Raw genomic sequence first — 17,337 nt, forward strand, 5'->3', positions numbered from 1 at the left:
AAGATGTGATCCGGTAAGTCCCATTAGTAAGGTATGGAACCTGCCGAAGGGAATGGCCTCGTATGATGCCACCCTCCTTCCCAGGACTCGAGTGCAGTGATGCACTGACACCTGTTTTGGTTTTAATAGATTCCTGACCAGTGTCACGAGCTCCTTCTATCGGGAGATAAACCTTTTTCTGGTCTATGTCTAGGATCATGCCTAGGAGAGGCAGATGAGCTGTAAGAAACAACTGCGACTTTGGAATATATAGAATCCAGCCGTGTTGCCGTTTCACTTCCGGAGAAAGCGATACGCTGTTCAGCAACTGCTCTATTGATCACGCTTTTATGAGGAGATCGTCCAAGTACGTGATAATAGTGACACCTTGCTTCCGCAGGAGCACCATCATTTCCGCCATTACCTTGGTGAATATTCTCAAGGCCGTGGAGAGACCAAACGGCAACGTTTGAAATTGGTAATGACCATCCCGTACCGCAATTCTGAGGTACGCCTGATGGTGGATAAATGGGGACATGAAGGAATGCATCCTTTATGTCCCGAGTCACCATAAAATCTCCCCCTTTCAGGCTTGCAATCACCGCTCTTAGCGATTCCAACTTGAACTTGAACCCTTTCAGGTATATGTTCAGGGATTTTAAATTCAATATGGGTCCGACCGAACGGTCTGGTTTCGGGACTACAACATGGTCGAATAATAACCCCCTCATTGTTGAAGGAGGGGAACCTTGACCACCACCTGTTGAAGATACAATTTATGAATTGCAGTTAACACTGTTTCCCTCTCGTGGGGGGAAGCCGGCAGGGCCGTCGGTGAGAGGGCATCTTCTCAAAGTCCAGCTTGTATCCCTGAGACACAATATCTGTTGCCCAGGGATCTAACAGGGAGTGAACCCACTTGTGGCTGAACTTACGAAGGCGTGCCCCCACCGGGCATAGCTCCGCCTGTGGAGCCCCAGCGACATGCGGTGGATTTTTGTAGAGGCCGGGGAGGACTTCTGTTCCTGGGAACTAGCTGTGTTGTGCAGCTTCTTTCCTCTGCCCCCGCCTCTGGCAAGAAAGGACGCACCTCGGACTTTCTTGTTTCTTTATTCGAAAGGCTGCATTTGATAATGTCGTGCTTTCCTAGGCTGTGCAGGAATATAAGGCAAAATATCAGAATTACCAGCTATAGCTGTGTAGACCAGGTCCGAGAACCCTTCTCCACACAATCCTCAGCCTTCCACATGCCTCTTAAGTCGGCATCATCTGTCCATTGCATATTCTACAGGACACGTCAAGCAGAAATCGTCATAGCTTTGACTCTAGGACCCAGTATACTCATGTCTCTTTGGGCATGTTTAATATATATATATACCTATCACTTAAGACAGCATCTTTAATATATATATATATATATATATATATATATATATATATATATATATATATATATATATATATATATATATAAAGAATTTACTTACCGATAATTCTATTTCTCGTAGTCCGCAGTGGATGCTGGGGACTCCGTAAGGACCATGGGGAATAGCGGCTCCGCAGGAGACTGGGCACATCTAAAGAAAGCTTTAGGACTATCTGGTGTGCACTGGCTCCTCCCCCTATGACCCTCCTCCAAGCCTCAGTTAGGATACTGTGCCCGGACGAGCGTACACAATAAGGAAGGATTTTGAATCCCGGGTAAGACTCATACCAGCCACACCAATCACACCGTACAACTTGTGATCTGAACCCAGTTAACAGCATGATAACAGAGGAGCCTCTAGAAAAGATGGCTCACTACAGCAATAACCCGATTTTTTGGTAACAATAACTATGTACCAGTATTGCAGACAATCCGCACTTGGGATGGGCGCCCAGCATCCACAACGGACTACGAGAAATAGAATTATCGGTAAGTAAATTCTTATTTTCTCTAACGTCCTAAGTGGATGCTGGGGACTCCGTAAGGACCATGGGGATTATACTAAAGCTCCCAAACGGGCGGGAGAGTGCGGATGACTCTGCAGCACCAAATGAGAGAACTCCAGGTCCTCCTCAGCCAGGAGATCAATTTTGTAGAATTTTACAAACGTATTTGCTCCTGACCAAGTAGCTGCTCGGCAAAGTTGTAAAGCCGAGACCCCTCGGGCAGCCGCCCAAGATGAGCCCACCTTCCTTGTGGAGTGGGCATTTACAGATTTTTGACTGTGGCAGGCCTGCCACAGAATGTGCAAGCTGAATTGTACTACAAATCCAACGAGCAATAGTCTGCTTAGAAGCAGGAGCACCCAGCTTGTTGGGTGCATACAGGATAAACAGCGAGTCAGATTTTCTGACTCCAGCCCTCATGGAAACATATATTTTCAGGGCCCTGACAACGTCTAGCAACTTGGAGTCCTCCAAGTCCCTAGTAGCCGCAGGCACCACAAATAGGTTGGTTCAGGTGAAACGCTGAAACCACCTTAGGGAGAAACTGAGGACGAGTCCTCAATTCCGCCCTGTCAGAATGGAACATCAGATAAGGGCTTTTTCAGGATAAAGCCGCCAATTCTGACACGCGCCTGGCCCAGGCCAGGGCCAACAGCATGACCACTTTCCATGTGAGATATTTTAACTCCACAGATTTAAGTGGTTCAAACCAATGACTTTTGGAACCCAAAACTACATTGAGATCCCAAAGTGCCACTGGAGGCACAAAAGGAGGCTGTATATGCAGTACCCCTTTTACAAACGTCTGAACTTCAGGGACTGAAGCTAGTTCTTTTTGGAAGAAAATTGACAGGGCCGAAATTTGAACCTTAATGGACCCCAATTTCAGGCCCATAGACACTCCTGTTTGCAGGAAATGTAGGAATCGACCCAGTTGAATTTCCTCCGTCGGGCCTTACTGGCCTCGCACCACGCAACCTATTTTCGCCAATTGCGGTGATGTTTTTGCGGTTACATCCTTCCTGGCTTTGATCAGGATAGGGATGACTTCATCCGGAATGCCTTTTTTCCTTCAGGATCCGGCGTTCAACCACCATGCCGTCAAACGCAGCCGCGGTAAGTCTTGGAACAGACAGGGTCCTTGCTGGAGCAGGTCCCTTCTTAGAGGTAGAGGCCACGGATCCTCCGTGAGCATCTCTTGAAGTTCCGGTTACCAAGTCCTTCTTGGCCAATCCGGAGCCACGAATATAGTGCTTACTCCTCTCCATCTTAATCATTCTCAGTACCTTGGGTATGAGAGGCAGAGGAGGGAACACATACCCTGACTGGTACACCCACGGTGTTACCAGAGCGTCTACAGCTATTGCCTGAGGGTCCCTGGACCTGGCGCAATACCTGTCGAGTTTTTCCCAACGGTTTATAATCATGTGGAAGACTTCTGGGTGAAGTCCCCACTCTCCCGGGTGGAGGTCGTGCTGAGGAAGTCTGCTTCCCAGTTGTCCACTCCCGGAATGAATACTGCTGACAGTGCTATCACATGATTTTCCGCCCAGCGAAGAATCCTTGCAGCTTCTGCCATTGCCCTCCTGCTTCTTGTGCCACCCTGTCTGTTTACGTGGGTGACTGCCGTGATGTTGTCCGACTGGATCAACACCGGCTGACCTTGAAGCAGAGGTCTTGCTAAGCTTAGAGCATTGTAAATGTCCCTTAGCTTCAGGATATTTATGTGAAGTGATGTCTCCAGGCTTGACCATAAGTCCTGGATATTCCTTCCCTGTGTGACTGCTCCCCAGCCTCGCAGGCTGGCATCCGTGGTTACCAGGACCCAGTCCTGAATGCCGAATCTGCGGCCCTCTAGAAGATGAGCACTCTGCAACCACCACAGGAGGGACACCCTTGTCCTTGGTGACAGGGTTATCCGCTGATGCATCTGAAGATGCGACCCGGACCCTTTGTCCAGCAGGTCCCACTGGAAAGTTCTTGCGTGGAATCTGCCGAATGGGATTGCTTCGTAGGAAGCCACCATTTTACCCAGAACACTTGTGCATTGATGCACTGAGACTTGGCTCGGTTTTAGGAGGTTCCTGACTAGCTCGGATAACTCCCTGGCTTTCTCCTCCGGGAGAAACACCTTTTTCTGGACTGTGTCCAGGATCATCCCTCGGAACAGAAGACAAGTCGTCGGAACCAGCTGCGATTTGGAATATTGAGAATCCAACCGTGCTGCAGCGACACTACCTGAGATAGTGCTACACCGACCTCCAACTGTTCCCTGGATCTTACCCTTATCAGGGAATTGTCCAAGTAAGGGATAACTAAAATTCCCTTCCTTCGAAGGAATATCATCATTTCGGCCATTACCTTGGTAAAGACCCGGGGTGCCGTGGACCATCCATACGGCAGCGTCTGAACTGATAGTGACAGTTCTGTACCATAAACCTGAGGTACCCTTGGTGAGAAGGGTAAATTTTGACATGAAGGTAAGCATCCTTGATGTCCCGAGACATCATGTAGTCCCCTTCTTCCAGGTTCGCAATCACTGCTCTGAGTGACTCAATCTTGAATTTGAACCTCTGTATGTAAGTGTTCAAAGATTTTAGATTTAGAATCGGTCTCACCGAGCCGTCCGGCTTCGGTACCACAACAGTGTGGAATAATACCCCGTTCCCTGTTGCAGGAGGGGTATCTTGATTATCACCTGCTGGGAATACAGCTTGTGAATGGCTTCCAAAACTGTCTCCCTGTCAGAAGGAGACATCGGTAAAGCCGACTTTAGGAAACGGCGAGGGGGAGACGTCTCGAATTCTAATTTGTACCCCTGAGATATCACCTGAAGGATCCAGGGGTCTACTTGCGAGTGAGCCCACTGCGCGCTGAAATTCATTGAGACGGGCCCCCCACCGTGCCTGATTCTGCTTGTAAAGCCCCAGCGTATACTGAGGGCTTGGCAGAGGCGGGAGAGGGTTTCTGTTCCTGGGAACTGGCTGATTTCTGCAGCCTTTTTCCTCTCCCTCTGTCACAGGGCAGAAATGAGGAACCTTTTGCCCGCTTATCCACGAAAAGACTGCGCCTGATAATACGTCGTCTTCTCATGTTGAGAGGCGACCTGGGGTACAAACGTGGATTTCCCAGCTGTTGCCGTGGCCACCAGGTCTGAAAGACCGACCCCAAATAACTCCTCCCCTTAATAAGGCAATACTTCCAAATGCCGTTTGGAATATGCATCACCTGACCACTGACGTGTCCATAACCCTCTACTGGTAGAAATGGACAACGCACTTAGACTTGATGCCAGTCGGCAAATATTCCGCTGTGCATCACGCATATATAGAAATGCATCTTTTAAATGCTCTATAGGCAAAAATATACTGTCCCTATCTAGGGTATCAATATTTTCAGTCAGGGAATCCGACCACGCCAACCCAGCACTGCACATCCAGGCTGAGGCGATTGCTGGTCGCAGTATAACACCAGTATGTGTGTAAATACATTTTAGGATACCCTCCTGCTTTCTATCAGCAGGATCCTTAAGGGCGGCCATCTCAGGAGAGGATAGAGCCCTTACAAGCGTGTGAGCGCTTTATCCACCCTAGGGGGTGTTTCCCAACGCACCCTAACCTCTGGCGGGAAAGGATATAATGCCAATAACATTTTAGAAATTATCAGTTGTTATCGGGGGAAACCCACGCATCATCACACACCTCATTTAATTTCTCAGATTCAGGAAAACTACAGGTAGTTTTTCCTCACCGAACATAATACCCCTTTTTGGTGGTACTTGTATTATCAGAAATGTGTAAAACATTTTTCATTGCCTCAATCATGTAACGTGTGGCCCTACTGGAAGTCACATTTGTCTCTTCACCGTCGACACTGGAGTCAGTATCCGTGTCGGCGTCTATATCTGCCATCTGAGGTAACGGGCGCTTTAGAGCCCCTGACGGCCTATGAGACGTCTGGACAGGCACAAGCTGAGTAGCCGGCTGTCTCATGTCAACCACTGTCTTTTATACAGAGCTGATACTGTCACGTAATTTCTTCCAACAGTTCATCCACTCAGGTGTCGACCCCCTAGGGGGTGACATCACTATTACAGGCAATCTGCTCCGTCTCCACATCATTTTTCTCCTCATACACGTCGACACAAAAGTACCGACATACAGCACACACACAGGGAATGCTCTGATAGAGGACAGGACCCCACTAGCCCTTTGGGGAGACAGAGGGAGAGTTTGCCAGCACACACCAGAGCGCTATATATATATATATATATATACAGGGATAACCTTATATAAGTGTTTTTCCCCTTATAGCTGCTGTATAGTTAATACTGCGCCTAATTTGTGCCCCCCTCTCTTTTTTAACCCTTTCTGTAGTGTAGTGACTGCAGGGGAGAGCCAGGTAGCTTCCCTCCAACGGAGCTGTGAGGGAAAATGGCGCCAGTGTGCTGAGGAGATAGGGCCGCCGATAAGGGGGCGGAGCCTATCTCCCGTTTTTCTATGTATTCTGGCAGGGGTTAAATGCATCCATATAGCCCAGGAGCTATATGTGATGCATTTTTTTGCCATCCAAGGTGTTTTTAATTGCGTCTCAGGGCGCCCCCCCCCAGCGCCCTGCACCCTCAGTGACCGGAGTGTGAAGTGTGCTGAGAGCAATGGCGCACAGCTGCAGTGCTGTGCGCTACCTTGTTGAAGACAGGACGTCTTCTGCCGCCGATTTTCCGGACCTCTTCTGCCTTCTGGCTCTGTAAGGGGGCCGGCGGCGCGGCTCTGGGACCCATCCAAGCTGGGCCTGTGATCGTCCCTCTGGAGCTAATGTCCAGTAGCCTAAGAAGCCCAATCCACTCTGCACGCAGGTGAGTTCTCTTCTTCTCTCCTTAGTCCCTCGATGCAGTGAGCCTGTTGCCAGCAGGTCTCACTGAAAATAAAAAACCTAAACTAAAACTTTCACTAAGAAGCTCAGGAGAGCCCCTAGTGTGCACCCTTCTCGTTCGGGCACAGAGATCTAACTGAGGCTTGGAGGAGGGTCATAGGGGGAGGAGCCAGTGCACACCAGATAGTCCTAAAGCTTGCTTTAGATGTGCCCAGTCTCCTGCGGAGCCGCTATTCCCCATGGTCCTTACGGAGTCCCCAGCATCCACTTAGGACGTTAGAGAAATATATATATATATATATATATATATATATATATATATATATATATACACACACACACACACACACACACACACACATATATATATCTATATATATATATATATATATATATATATATATATTTATCTATATGCATACTAGGGTCTCAATCTCTGCTGATAAGGTACCTGTCCACGCTGCCACAGCGCTATAAACCCATGCCGATACAATCGCCGGTCTGAGTAGTATACTAGAATGTGCACGCTATCTGCAGGATCCATGAGAATAGCTAGTGCTACCTTCTGGGCAAACGGGACACCCTAGGGGAAGATTCCCATCACATCCTGGCCCTAGTGGGGAAAGGATACTGCTTGAGAATTTTTTGTGGGAAGCTGCAGTCTCTTGTCTGGAGTTTCCCGCTCTTTTTCCTCATGAGAGGAGGGAAATTTACCTCAGCTTTCTTCCCCTTAACATGTGTACCCTTGTGTCAGGGACAAATAAGTCATCAGTGATATGCAAATCATCTTTTATTACAATAATCATATATTGAATACCTTTCAGCCATCTTGGCTGTAACTTTGCATTATCGTAGTCGACACTGGAGTCAAACTCCGTGTCGATATCAATGTTTATAATTTTGGATAGTGAGCAGTGTGAGACTCTGAAGGTCTCTGACATAGTGTACAGACAAGGGTAGATTTCCTGTCTGTTCTCTAATCTTTTGTGCAATAAATTCACCTCAGCTCTTACACATATCCAAACAGGTGTCGGCGTTGTCGACGGAGACACCCTCTCACACACATATTTGCTCTATCTCCTCCTTAGGGGAGCCTTTTACCTCAGACATGTCGACACACACGTACCGACACACCACACACACATGGGATGCTCTATTTGAAGACCGTTCCCCCACAAGGCCCTTTGGAGAGACAGAGAGAGAGTATGCCAGCACACACCCCAGCGCTATATGACCCAGGAATCACACAGTAACTTAGTGTTAACCCAGTAGCTGCTGTATATATTGTTTTTACGCCAAATGTATGTGCCCCCCCTCTCTTTTACAAACTCTCTATCGTGCAGGGGAGAGCCTGGGGAGCTTTCTCTCAGCGGATCTGTGGAGAGAAAATGGCGCTGGTGAGTGCTGAGGAAGAAGGCCCCGCCCCCTCAGCGGCGGGCTTCTCCCGCGATTTTGTGTAAAATTAATGGCGGGGGCTTATGCATATAACAGTGTCCAACTGTATATATGCTGCTTTTGCCAGGAGGTACTTAATTGCTGCCCAGGGCGCCCCCCCTTGCGCCCTGCACCCTACAGTGACCGGAGTGTGTGGGTGTAATGCGGGAGCAATGGCGCACAGCTGCAGTGCTGTGCGCTACCTCATGTAAAGACAGGAGTCTTCTGCCACCGATTTCGATGTCTTCTTGCTTCTGCCGGCTTCTGTCTTCTGGCTCTGCGAGGGGGACGGCGGCGCGGCTCTGGGAACGGACGACAAGGTCAGGTCCTGTGTTTGATCCCTCTGGAGCTAATGGTGTCCAGTAGCCTAAGAAGCGCAACCTAGCCGCAGTTAGTAGGTTTGCTTCTCTCCCCTCAGTCCCTCGTAGCAGAGAGTCTGTTGCCAGCAGAAGCTCTCTGAAAATAAAAAACCTAACTAAAATAAGAATTTACTCACCGGTAATTCTATTTCTCGTAGTCCGTAGTGGATGCTGGGAACTCCGTAAGGACCATGGGGAATAGCGGGCTCCGAAGGAGGCTGGGCACTCTAGAAAGATCTTAGACTACCTGGTGTGCACTGGCTCCTCCCACTATGACCCTCCTCCAAGCCTCAGTTAGGTACTGTGCCCGGACGAGCGTACACAATAAGGAAGGATTTTGAATCCCGGGTAAGACTCATACCAGCCACACCAATCACACCGTACAACTCGTGATATGAAACACAGTTAACAGTATGAAACAATAGAGCCTCTCAACAGATGGCTCAACAATAACCCGATTTAGTTAACCATAACTATGTACAAGTATTGCAGATAAACCGCACTTGGGATGGGCGCCCAGCATCCACTACGGACTACGAGAAATAGAATTACCGGTGAGTAAATTCTTATTTTCTCTAACGTCCTAGTGGATGCTGGGAACTCCGTAAGGACCATGGGGATTATACCAAAGCTCCCAAACGGGCGGGAGAGTGCGGATGACTCTGCAGCACTGAATGAGAGAACTCCAGGTCCTCCTCAGCCAGGGTATCAAATTTGTAGAATTTTTGCAAACGTGTTTGCCCCTGACCAAGTAGCTGCTCGGCAAAATTGTAAAGCCGAGACCTCTCGGGCAGCCGCCCAAGATGAGCCCACCTTCCTTGTGGAATGGGCATTGACAGATTTTGGCTGTGGCAGGCCTGCCACAGTATGTGCAGGCTGAATTGTACTACAAATCCAACGAGCAATAGTCTGCTTAGAAGCAGGAGCACCCAGCTTGTTAGGTGCATATAGGATAAACAGCGAGTCAGATTTTCTGACTCTAGCCGTTCTGGAAACATATATTTTCAGTGCCCTGACAACGTCTAGCAACTTGGAGTCCTCCAAGTCCCTAGTAGCCTAGGCACCACAATAGGCTGGTTCAGGTGAAACGCTGACACCACCTTTGGGAGAAACTGGGGACGAGTCCTCAATTCTGCCCTATCCATATGGAAAATCAAATAAGGGCTTTTACAAGACAAAGCCGCCAACTTTGATACTCGCCTGGCAGAAGCCAAGGCCAATAACATAACCACCGTCCACGTGAGATATTTCAGATCCACGGTTTTTAGTGGTTCAAACCAATGTGATTTTAAGAAACTCAACACCACGTTGAGATCCCAAGGTGCCACAGGAGGCACAAACGGGGGCTGACTCTGCAGCACTCCTTTTATAAATGTCTGAACTTCAGGTACTGAAGCTAGTTCTTTTTGAAAGAAAAATCGACAGAGCCGAGATCTGTACCTTAATGGAACCCAATTTAAGGCCCATAGTCACTCCTGCTTGCAGGAAATGCAGAAAATCGACCTAGTTGAAATTCCTCTGTTGGGGCCCTTTCGGCCTCACACCATGCAACATATTTTCGCCATATGCGGTGATAATGAGTTGCTGTAACCTCTTTCCTGGCTTTAGTAAGCGTAGGAATGACTTCCTCCGGAATGCCCTTTTCCTTCAGGATCCGGCGTTCAACCGCCATGCCGACAAACGCAGCCGCGGTAAATCTTGGAACAGACAGGGCCCCTGCTGCCGCAGGTCCTGTCTGAGTGGCAGAGGCCATGGGTCCTCTGATATAAATTCTTGAAGTTCTGGGTACCAAGCTCTTCTTGGCCATCCACGAGTATCGTTCTTACTCCTCGCCTTCTTATTATTCTCAGTACCTTTGGTATGAGAGGCAGAGGGGAGAACACATAAACCGACTGGTACACCCACGGTGTTACCAGAGCGTCCATAGCTATCGCCTGAGGGTCCTTTGACCCGGTGCAATATCTTTTATAGCTTTTTGTTGAGGCGGGACGCCATCATGTCCACCTGTGGCCTTTCCCAATGGTGTACAATCCTATTGGAAGACTTCTGGAGGAAGTCCCCATTCTCCCGGGTGGAGGTCGTGTCTGTTGAGAAGATCTGCTTCCCAGTTGTCCACTCCGGGAATGAACACTGCTGACAGTGCTAACACATGATTTTCCGCCTATCGGAGAATCCTCGTGGCTTCTGCCATCGCCATCCTGCTTCTTGTGCCGCCCTGTTGGTTTACATGGGCGACTGCCGTGATGTTGTCTGATTGGATCAGTACCGGCTGGTTTTGAAGCAGAGGCCTTGCCGGCCTCAGGGCATTGTAAATGGCCCTCAGGTCCAGAATATTTATGTGTAGGGAAATAACCTGACTTGACCAAAGTCCCTGGAAATTTCTTCCCTGTGTGACTGCCTCCCAGCCTCAAAGGCTGGAATCCATGGTCACTAGGACCTAGTCCTGTATGCCGAACCTGCGGCCCTCTTGAAGATGGGCACTCTGCAGCCACCACAGTAGAGATACCCTGGTCCTTGGAGACAGGGTTATCAGCCTATGCATCGGAAGATGCAATCCGGACCACTTGTCCAACAGGTCCCTCTGAAAAGTTCTTGTATGGAACCTGCCTAATGGGATTGCTTCGTAGGAAGCTACCATTTTTCCCAGGACTCGCGTGCAATGATGCACCGCTACCTATTTTGGCTTCAGGAGGTCTCTGACTAGAGATGACAACTCCTTGGCTTTCTCCTCCGGGAGAAACACTATTTCTGGTTTATGTCCAGAACCATCCCCAGGAACAGTAGACGTGTCGTCGGAACCAGCTGTGACTTTGGACTGTTTAGAATCCAACCATGCTGTTGTAGCACTTTCCAAAATAGTGCTACCCCGACTACCAACTGCTCCTTGGACCTCGCCCTTATAACGAGATTGTCCAAGTACGGGATAATTACAACTCCCTTTTTTTTTTTTTTTTTTTTGAAGGAGTATCAACATTTCGGCCATTACCTTGATAAAACACCCTCGGTGCCATGTACAGTCCAAACGGCAGTGTCTGGACTTGGTAATGGTAATCCTGTACCACAAATCTGAGGTACTCCTGGCGAGGATGGTAAATGGGGACATGCAGGTAAGCATCCTTGATGTCCCAGGATACCATGTAATCCCCCTCGTCCAGGCTTGGAATAACCGCCCTGAGCGATTCCATCTTGAACTTGAATTTTTGTGTTCAAGGATTTTAAATATAAAATGGGTCACACCGAACCATGCGGTTTCGGTACCCCAACCCGTGTGGAATAGTAACCCCGTCCTTGTTGAAGTAGGGGCACCTTGAGTATTACCTGCTGGGAATACCGCTTATTAATTGCCTCTAGCACAGCCTCCCTGCCTGAGGGAGTTGTCAGCAAGGCATATTTTAGGAAACGGCTGGGGGGAGACATCTCGAATTCCAGCTTGTACCCTTGAAATACTACTTGAAAGAAACAGGGATCCACCTGTGAGCGAGCCCACTAATTGCTGAAATTTTTGAGACGGCCCCCCACCGTACCTGGCTACACCTGTGGAGCACCCGCGTCGTGGTGTGGCCTCACAGGAGGCGGGGGAAGAATCTTGATTCTGGGAACAGGCTGACTGGTGCAGCTTTTTTCCCTCTACCCTTGTCTCTGTACAGAAAGGAAGCGCCATTTGACCCGCTTGCTTTTCTGAAGCCGAAAGGACTGTACCTTTGTCTGTGAGGAAACCTGAGGTAAAATTATTTCTTCCCAGCAGTTGCTGTGGATACGAGGTCCCAGAGACCATCCCCAAATAATTCCTCACCCTTATAAGGCTCTCTATGCGCTTTTTAAGTCAGCATCACCTGTCCAGTGACAGGTCTCTAATACCCTCCTGACAGAATGGACATTACATTTATTTTGGATGCCAGCCGGCAAAATATCCCTCTGTGCATCCCCCATATATAAGACGACGTCTTTAATATGTTTTTATGTTTGCCAACTAGTATCCCTGTTTGACAGGGTCACCGACCACGCTGCAGCAGCACTATCTGCAGGTCTCAGTCTAGTACCTGAGTGTGTAAATACAGACTTCAGGATAGCCTCCTGTTTTTTATCAACAGGTACCTATTAAAGTGGCCGTATCCTAAGACGGCAGTGCCACCTTTTTTGACAAACGTGTGAGCGCCTTATCCACCCTAGGGGATATCTCCCAGCGTAACTTATCCACCTGGCGGGAAAGGGTACGCCATCAGTAACTTTTTATAAATTACCAGTTTCTTAACGGGGGAACCCACGCTTTCACACACTTCCTTTATTCATCCGATGGGGGAACAAAACACTGCCTGTTTTTTCTCCCCAAACCTAAAACCCATTTTTAGAGGTGCTTGGGTTAAAGTCAGAAATGTATAACACATTTTTTATTGCCGGGATCACATCACGGATGTTCCTAGTGGATTGTGTATATGTCTCCACCTTGTCGACACTGGAGTCAGACTCCGTGTCGACATCTGTGTCTGCCATCTGAGAGAGCGGGCGTTTTTGAGCCCCTGATGGCCTTTGAGACGCCTGGGCAGGCGCGGGCTGCGAAGCCGGCTGTCCCACAGCTGTTACGTCATCCACCCTTTTATGTAAGGAGTTGACACTGTCGGTTAATACCTTTCACCTATCCATCCACTCTGGTGTCGGCCCCACAGGGGGCGACATCACATATATCGGCCTCTGTTCTGTCACCATATAAGCCTCCTCATTCAACATGTCGACACAGCCGTACCGACACACCGCAGACACACAGGGAATGCTCTAAACGAGGACAGGACCCACAAAAGCCCTTTGGGGGGACAGAGTAAGAGTATGCCAGCACACACCAGAGCGCTATATATATACAGGGACTAACTGAGTTATGTCCCTAATAGCTTTTATATAATATACTGTATACAGTGCCAATTTTAATGCCCCCCCTCTCTTTTCCCTCTTACTGTACTGTAGAATTGCAGGGAAGAGCCAGGGAGCTTCCCTCCAGCCGAGCTGTGAGGGAAAAATGGCGCCAGTGTGCTGAGGAGATAGGCTCCGCCCCTTTTTCGCGGCCTATTCTCCCGTTTTTTATGGAATTCTGGCAGGGGTATTTACCTCATATATAGCCCCTGGGGCCATATATTGAGGTATTTTAGCCAGCCAAGGTGTTTTTATTGCTGCCTCAGGGCGCCCCCCCCCCCCCCCAGCGCCCTGCACCCTCAGTGACCGGAGTGTGAAGTGTGTGAGAGGAGCAATGGCGCACAGCTGCAGTGCTGTGCGCTACCTTGGTGAAGACAGTCTTCATGCCGCCGATTTTCCGGACCATCTTCTTGCTTCTGGCTCTGTAAGGGGGACGGCGGCGCGGCTCCGGGACCGAACATCAAGGCTGGGCCTGCGGTCGATCCCTCTGGAGCTAATGGTGTCCAGTAGCCTAAGAAGCCCAATCCGGCTGCAAGCAGGCGAGTTCGCTTCTTCTCCCCTTAGTCCCTCGCTGCAGTGAGCCTGTTGCCAGCAGGTCTCACTGAAAATAACAAATTCTAAGACTATAACTTTCTAAGAGCTCAGGAGAGCCCCTAGTGTGCATCCAACCTCGGCCGGGCACGAAATCTAACTGAGGCTTGGAGGAGGGTCATAGTGGGAGGAGCCAGTGCACACCAGGTAGTCTAAGATCTTTCTAGAGTGCCCAGCCTCCTTCGGAGCCCGCTATTCCCCATGGTCCTTACGGAGTTCCCAGCATCCACTAGGACGTTAGAGAAAATACTTTATTAGCAAGCTCAGGAGAGCCCACTAAAAGCACCCAGCTCTGGCCGGGCACAGATTCTAACTGAGGTCTGGAGGAGGGGCATAGAGGGAGGAGCCAGTGCACACCAGTAGTACAAAATCTTTCTTAGAGTGCCCAGTCTCCTGCGGAGCCCGTCTATTCCCCATGGTCCTTACGGAGTCCCCAGCATCCACTAGGACGTTAGAGAAATAATGATACCACGCCCCTGAGGGCAGAAACAGAATGGGTGTGAAAAGGGGTGAAAAGAATTGAATCTCCCCCATTGACTGTAGAACTTTTCAGTATAGATCTAATCCCCTTCATACACTATTAGGGTTCCCTGACGACTGGAGTTGGAAACACTTGCTAGAAAAATCCTTCACAGATAGCAAATGAGGGGTGGGGGGGCACCTCTGGGGTAAAAACCAGACTAGTATTCTAGACACTTAACACACTCTCCAATATACAAATAACTCATTACACAAATTTACGAGAATAGTAAGGAAAAAAAAACACTCCCATATAATATATACAAAGTAGAAGCATTGGCGTATAGTATAGTGAAATGTTTACTCTAACAGAAGATATTCTCCCCCTAAACTATTATAGTCCCGACTACACTAACCCCAGCAAATGACCAGCAGCATCAAACATGGAGAATGTGTCCATACTGTAGATATGGGACATGCCGCCTTGGCTAGCTTACACAACTGCAGAATAGTCTTATGGCTTCAGCTCTTGATGAGGAGACTTAAAAGCACAAGAGCCCTTCAACATTCCCCTAAGAAGTGCCCCAGAACTGTAGGCTAAATTACAGTACCAATAGCGTCATGTTCCGTGATTCTACAGAACCACAGTATACACTCAAAGGCTGTCAGAAGAAATAATAATATGGGTATTACACGTGAACTAACCAAATTCCCAAAATATAGACAGGGCAGTATATACCTTTCTAACTGAGTAGGTTCTAGCTGGACTAAAGGCCTGCTCTGACAGATCGAACCCATCAATAGTTTCCGAACAGTCTGAAAGAGGCGCATCCTGCAACAGTAAATTGAGTAAACACAGCAAACCAGACCTCCGTAACACATTGGCAGCGTTTGCGCATGCACGGTGACATGGCAACAAAGGGGGGTGGAACATGCGCAACATACATGTAACAGATTAATGATTTTGGAAAAATACTGAAAGAATAGAAGGATAGGACTGCATCCAAGTGAAGACACATCAGGCCTGTATATTACATACACACAGTATGATACTAGCCAAGTAAATATTTTCTTCCTGTGTACAGATGTATGGAATCACAGAAACCGGGTAACCACATTTTATGGTGGATAACTCTGTAGCTGCCATAAACGTTATCAGCGTTTCCTGCATAATTCAATTTAGCTGCTCTGTCTTATCTGGGAGCCGTACACATGTGAATAACTTTAGATTATATCGGATTAGTTGACGGACAACAGCCCAAATGAAGTTGCTGACCCAATGCTTATAAACCCGGCAGGGGAGATGGCATGAAGACAAAGCAGAATATCCTGCTATATACAGTATGCAGTGGAAATACAGGTCAGGTTGTACCTCAATTACTCGTTATACTGCATCATCTATATTTGCCATTATTGTCTGTGTATTTAAACTAGCATCATAAGCACTTTGTATGTGTATATGTATATTGTGCAGCGTGGTGGCACAGAGGCTAGCATTGCTGCCCCACAGGGCACTAGAGTTTGATTCACACCATGGCCATATCTGTGTGGAGTGTGTGTGTTTTTCCCACAATCCAGAAAACATACTGGAAGGTTAACGGGCTCCTGACATAAACATAGAAATATAGGGGGGACATGTACAGTGATAAAAGTGGAGAAGTGAGCAAGTTGAGAAGTTCCCATGGCAACCAATCAGCATTGCCGTAACATTTCTAATTTGCATACTATACAATTGTATGGAGCAGCTGATTGGTTGCCATGGGAAATTTCTCCACTAGCTCACTTCTCCACTTTTATCACTGCTTAGTACATGTCCCCCATAGATTGTAAAGCTCAGCTGGGACTGATGTCAATAACTAAATATTATCTCTACAGTGCTACCTAATATGTGAGCGCTATAGAAAAACCCATTAAACCATAACCATAAATATCCCTGCTTGGCATCTTAGTCTGATTTTTCCGATGGCACATGGAGCCCAAATTAAATGCAGTATCTTGCCAAGTCATCTATACAGCAAGCTTCACAAACATTATAGGGCACACACATGGCTTGTGACGCATGGTAGCATGACAGATTTTCCAAACGGACACCTGGGAAAGAATAGAGATGAAATGAAGCCATAATCTCACTGGCCTTTCAGATAATACTGCCAAAAATCACAAGACTTTAACGGTTGATGTATCAAACAGTGAAAAGAGTGGACCAGGGGCCCATAGTAACCAGCATTTATCAAGTACTGTATATTCCAGTAAACAATTGGTTGCCATGGGCAACGTCTCCACTTCTTGATAAACCAACCCCTTAAACACAGAAAAGATGAGCAGGATGTAAAATGAGCAGGAGCAATCCAGGAAACGTGCTCCTTAAACCACCATTATTTCTCCCTCTTTTCACCAATGGCAATTTTAAATCACTCTACAGAGCTTTGCAAGCTACAGACAACCTTTGTCAAATAATACCACCAAATGCCATCATCAAACACAATATGCAAAAAGGAGATTGATGGTAGACTTAGATATATCTCTTTCTGCGTGGTACACTGGATTCCACAGGGAATAACATCGGGGTGTACAGTTGGATCTTGATCTGAGGCACCAACAGGCTAAAGCTTTGACTGTTCCCAGGATGCACAGCACTGCCTCCTCTATAGCCCTACCTCCAGGCACTGGAGCTCGGTTTCGTTAACCAGTCCAATGCAGTAGAAGGTAAAATAGAGACGGTAGATGTTAGCCACATAGAGCCACATTCTCACGACTGGAGAAGGTACCAGCGGCTAATGCCATACAAACCCAAAGAAGCTAAGTGCGT

The 17,337-nt window shown here is 48.0% G+C and overlaps 1 protein-coding gene across 14 annotated transcripts in view; it reads right to left on the reverse strand.

The window, feature by feature from the left end:
- ADD1 (adducin 1) overlaps positions 1-17,337 on the reverse strand; it is a 245,904-nt gene that overhangs the window by 53,253 nt on the left and 175,314 nt on the right. For 9 of the 14 annotated variants that reach the window (XM_063924439.1, XM_063924431.1, XM_063924447.1 and 6 more), the window contains one exon: positions 15,268-15,360. The exons of the other annotated variants lie outside the window; for them this stretch is intronic. In XM_063924439.1, the coding sequence (XP_063780509.1) occupies positions 15,268-15,360 (93 nt within the window). The remainder of the gene's footprint in view (positions 1-15,267; positions 15,361-17,337) is intronic. 14 annotated transcript variants of the gene reach the window in all.

The sequence above is a fragment of the Pseudophryne corroboree genome, chromosome 1 (genome assembly GCF_028390025.1).
Source record: "Pseudophryne corroboree isolate aPseCor3 chromosome 1, aPseCor3.hap2, whole genome shotgun sequence".
Lineage (NCBI taxonomy): Eukaryota > Metazoa > Chordata > Amphibia > Anura > Myobatrachidae > Pseudophryne > Pseudophryne corroboree.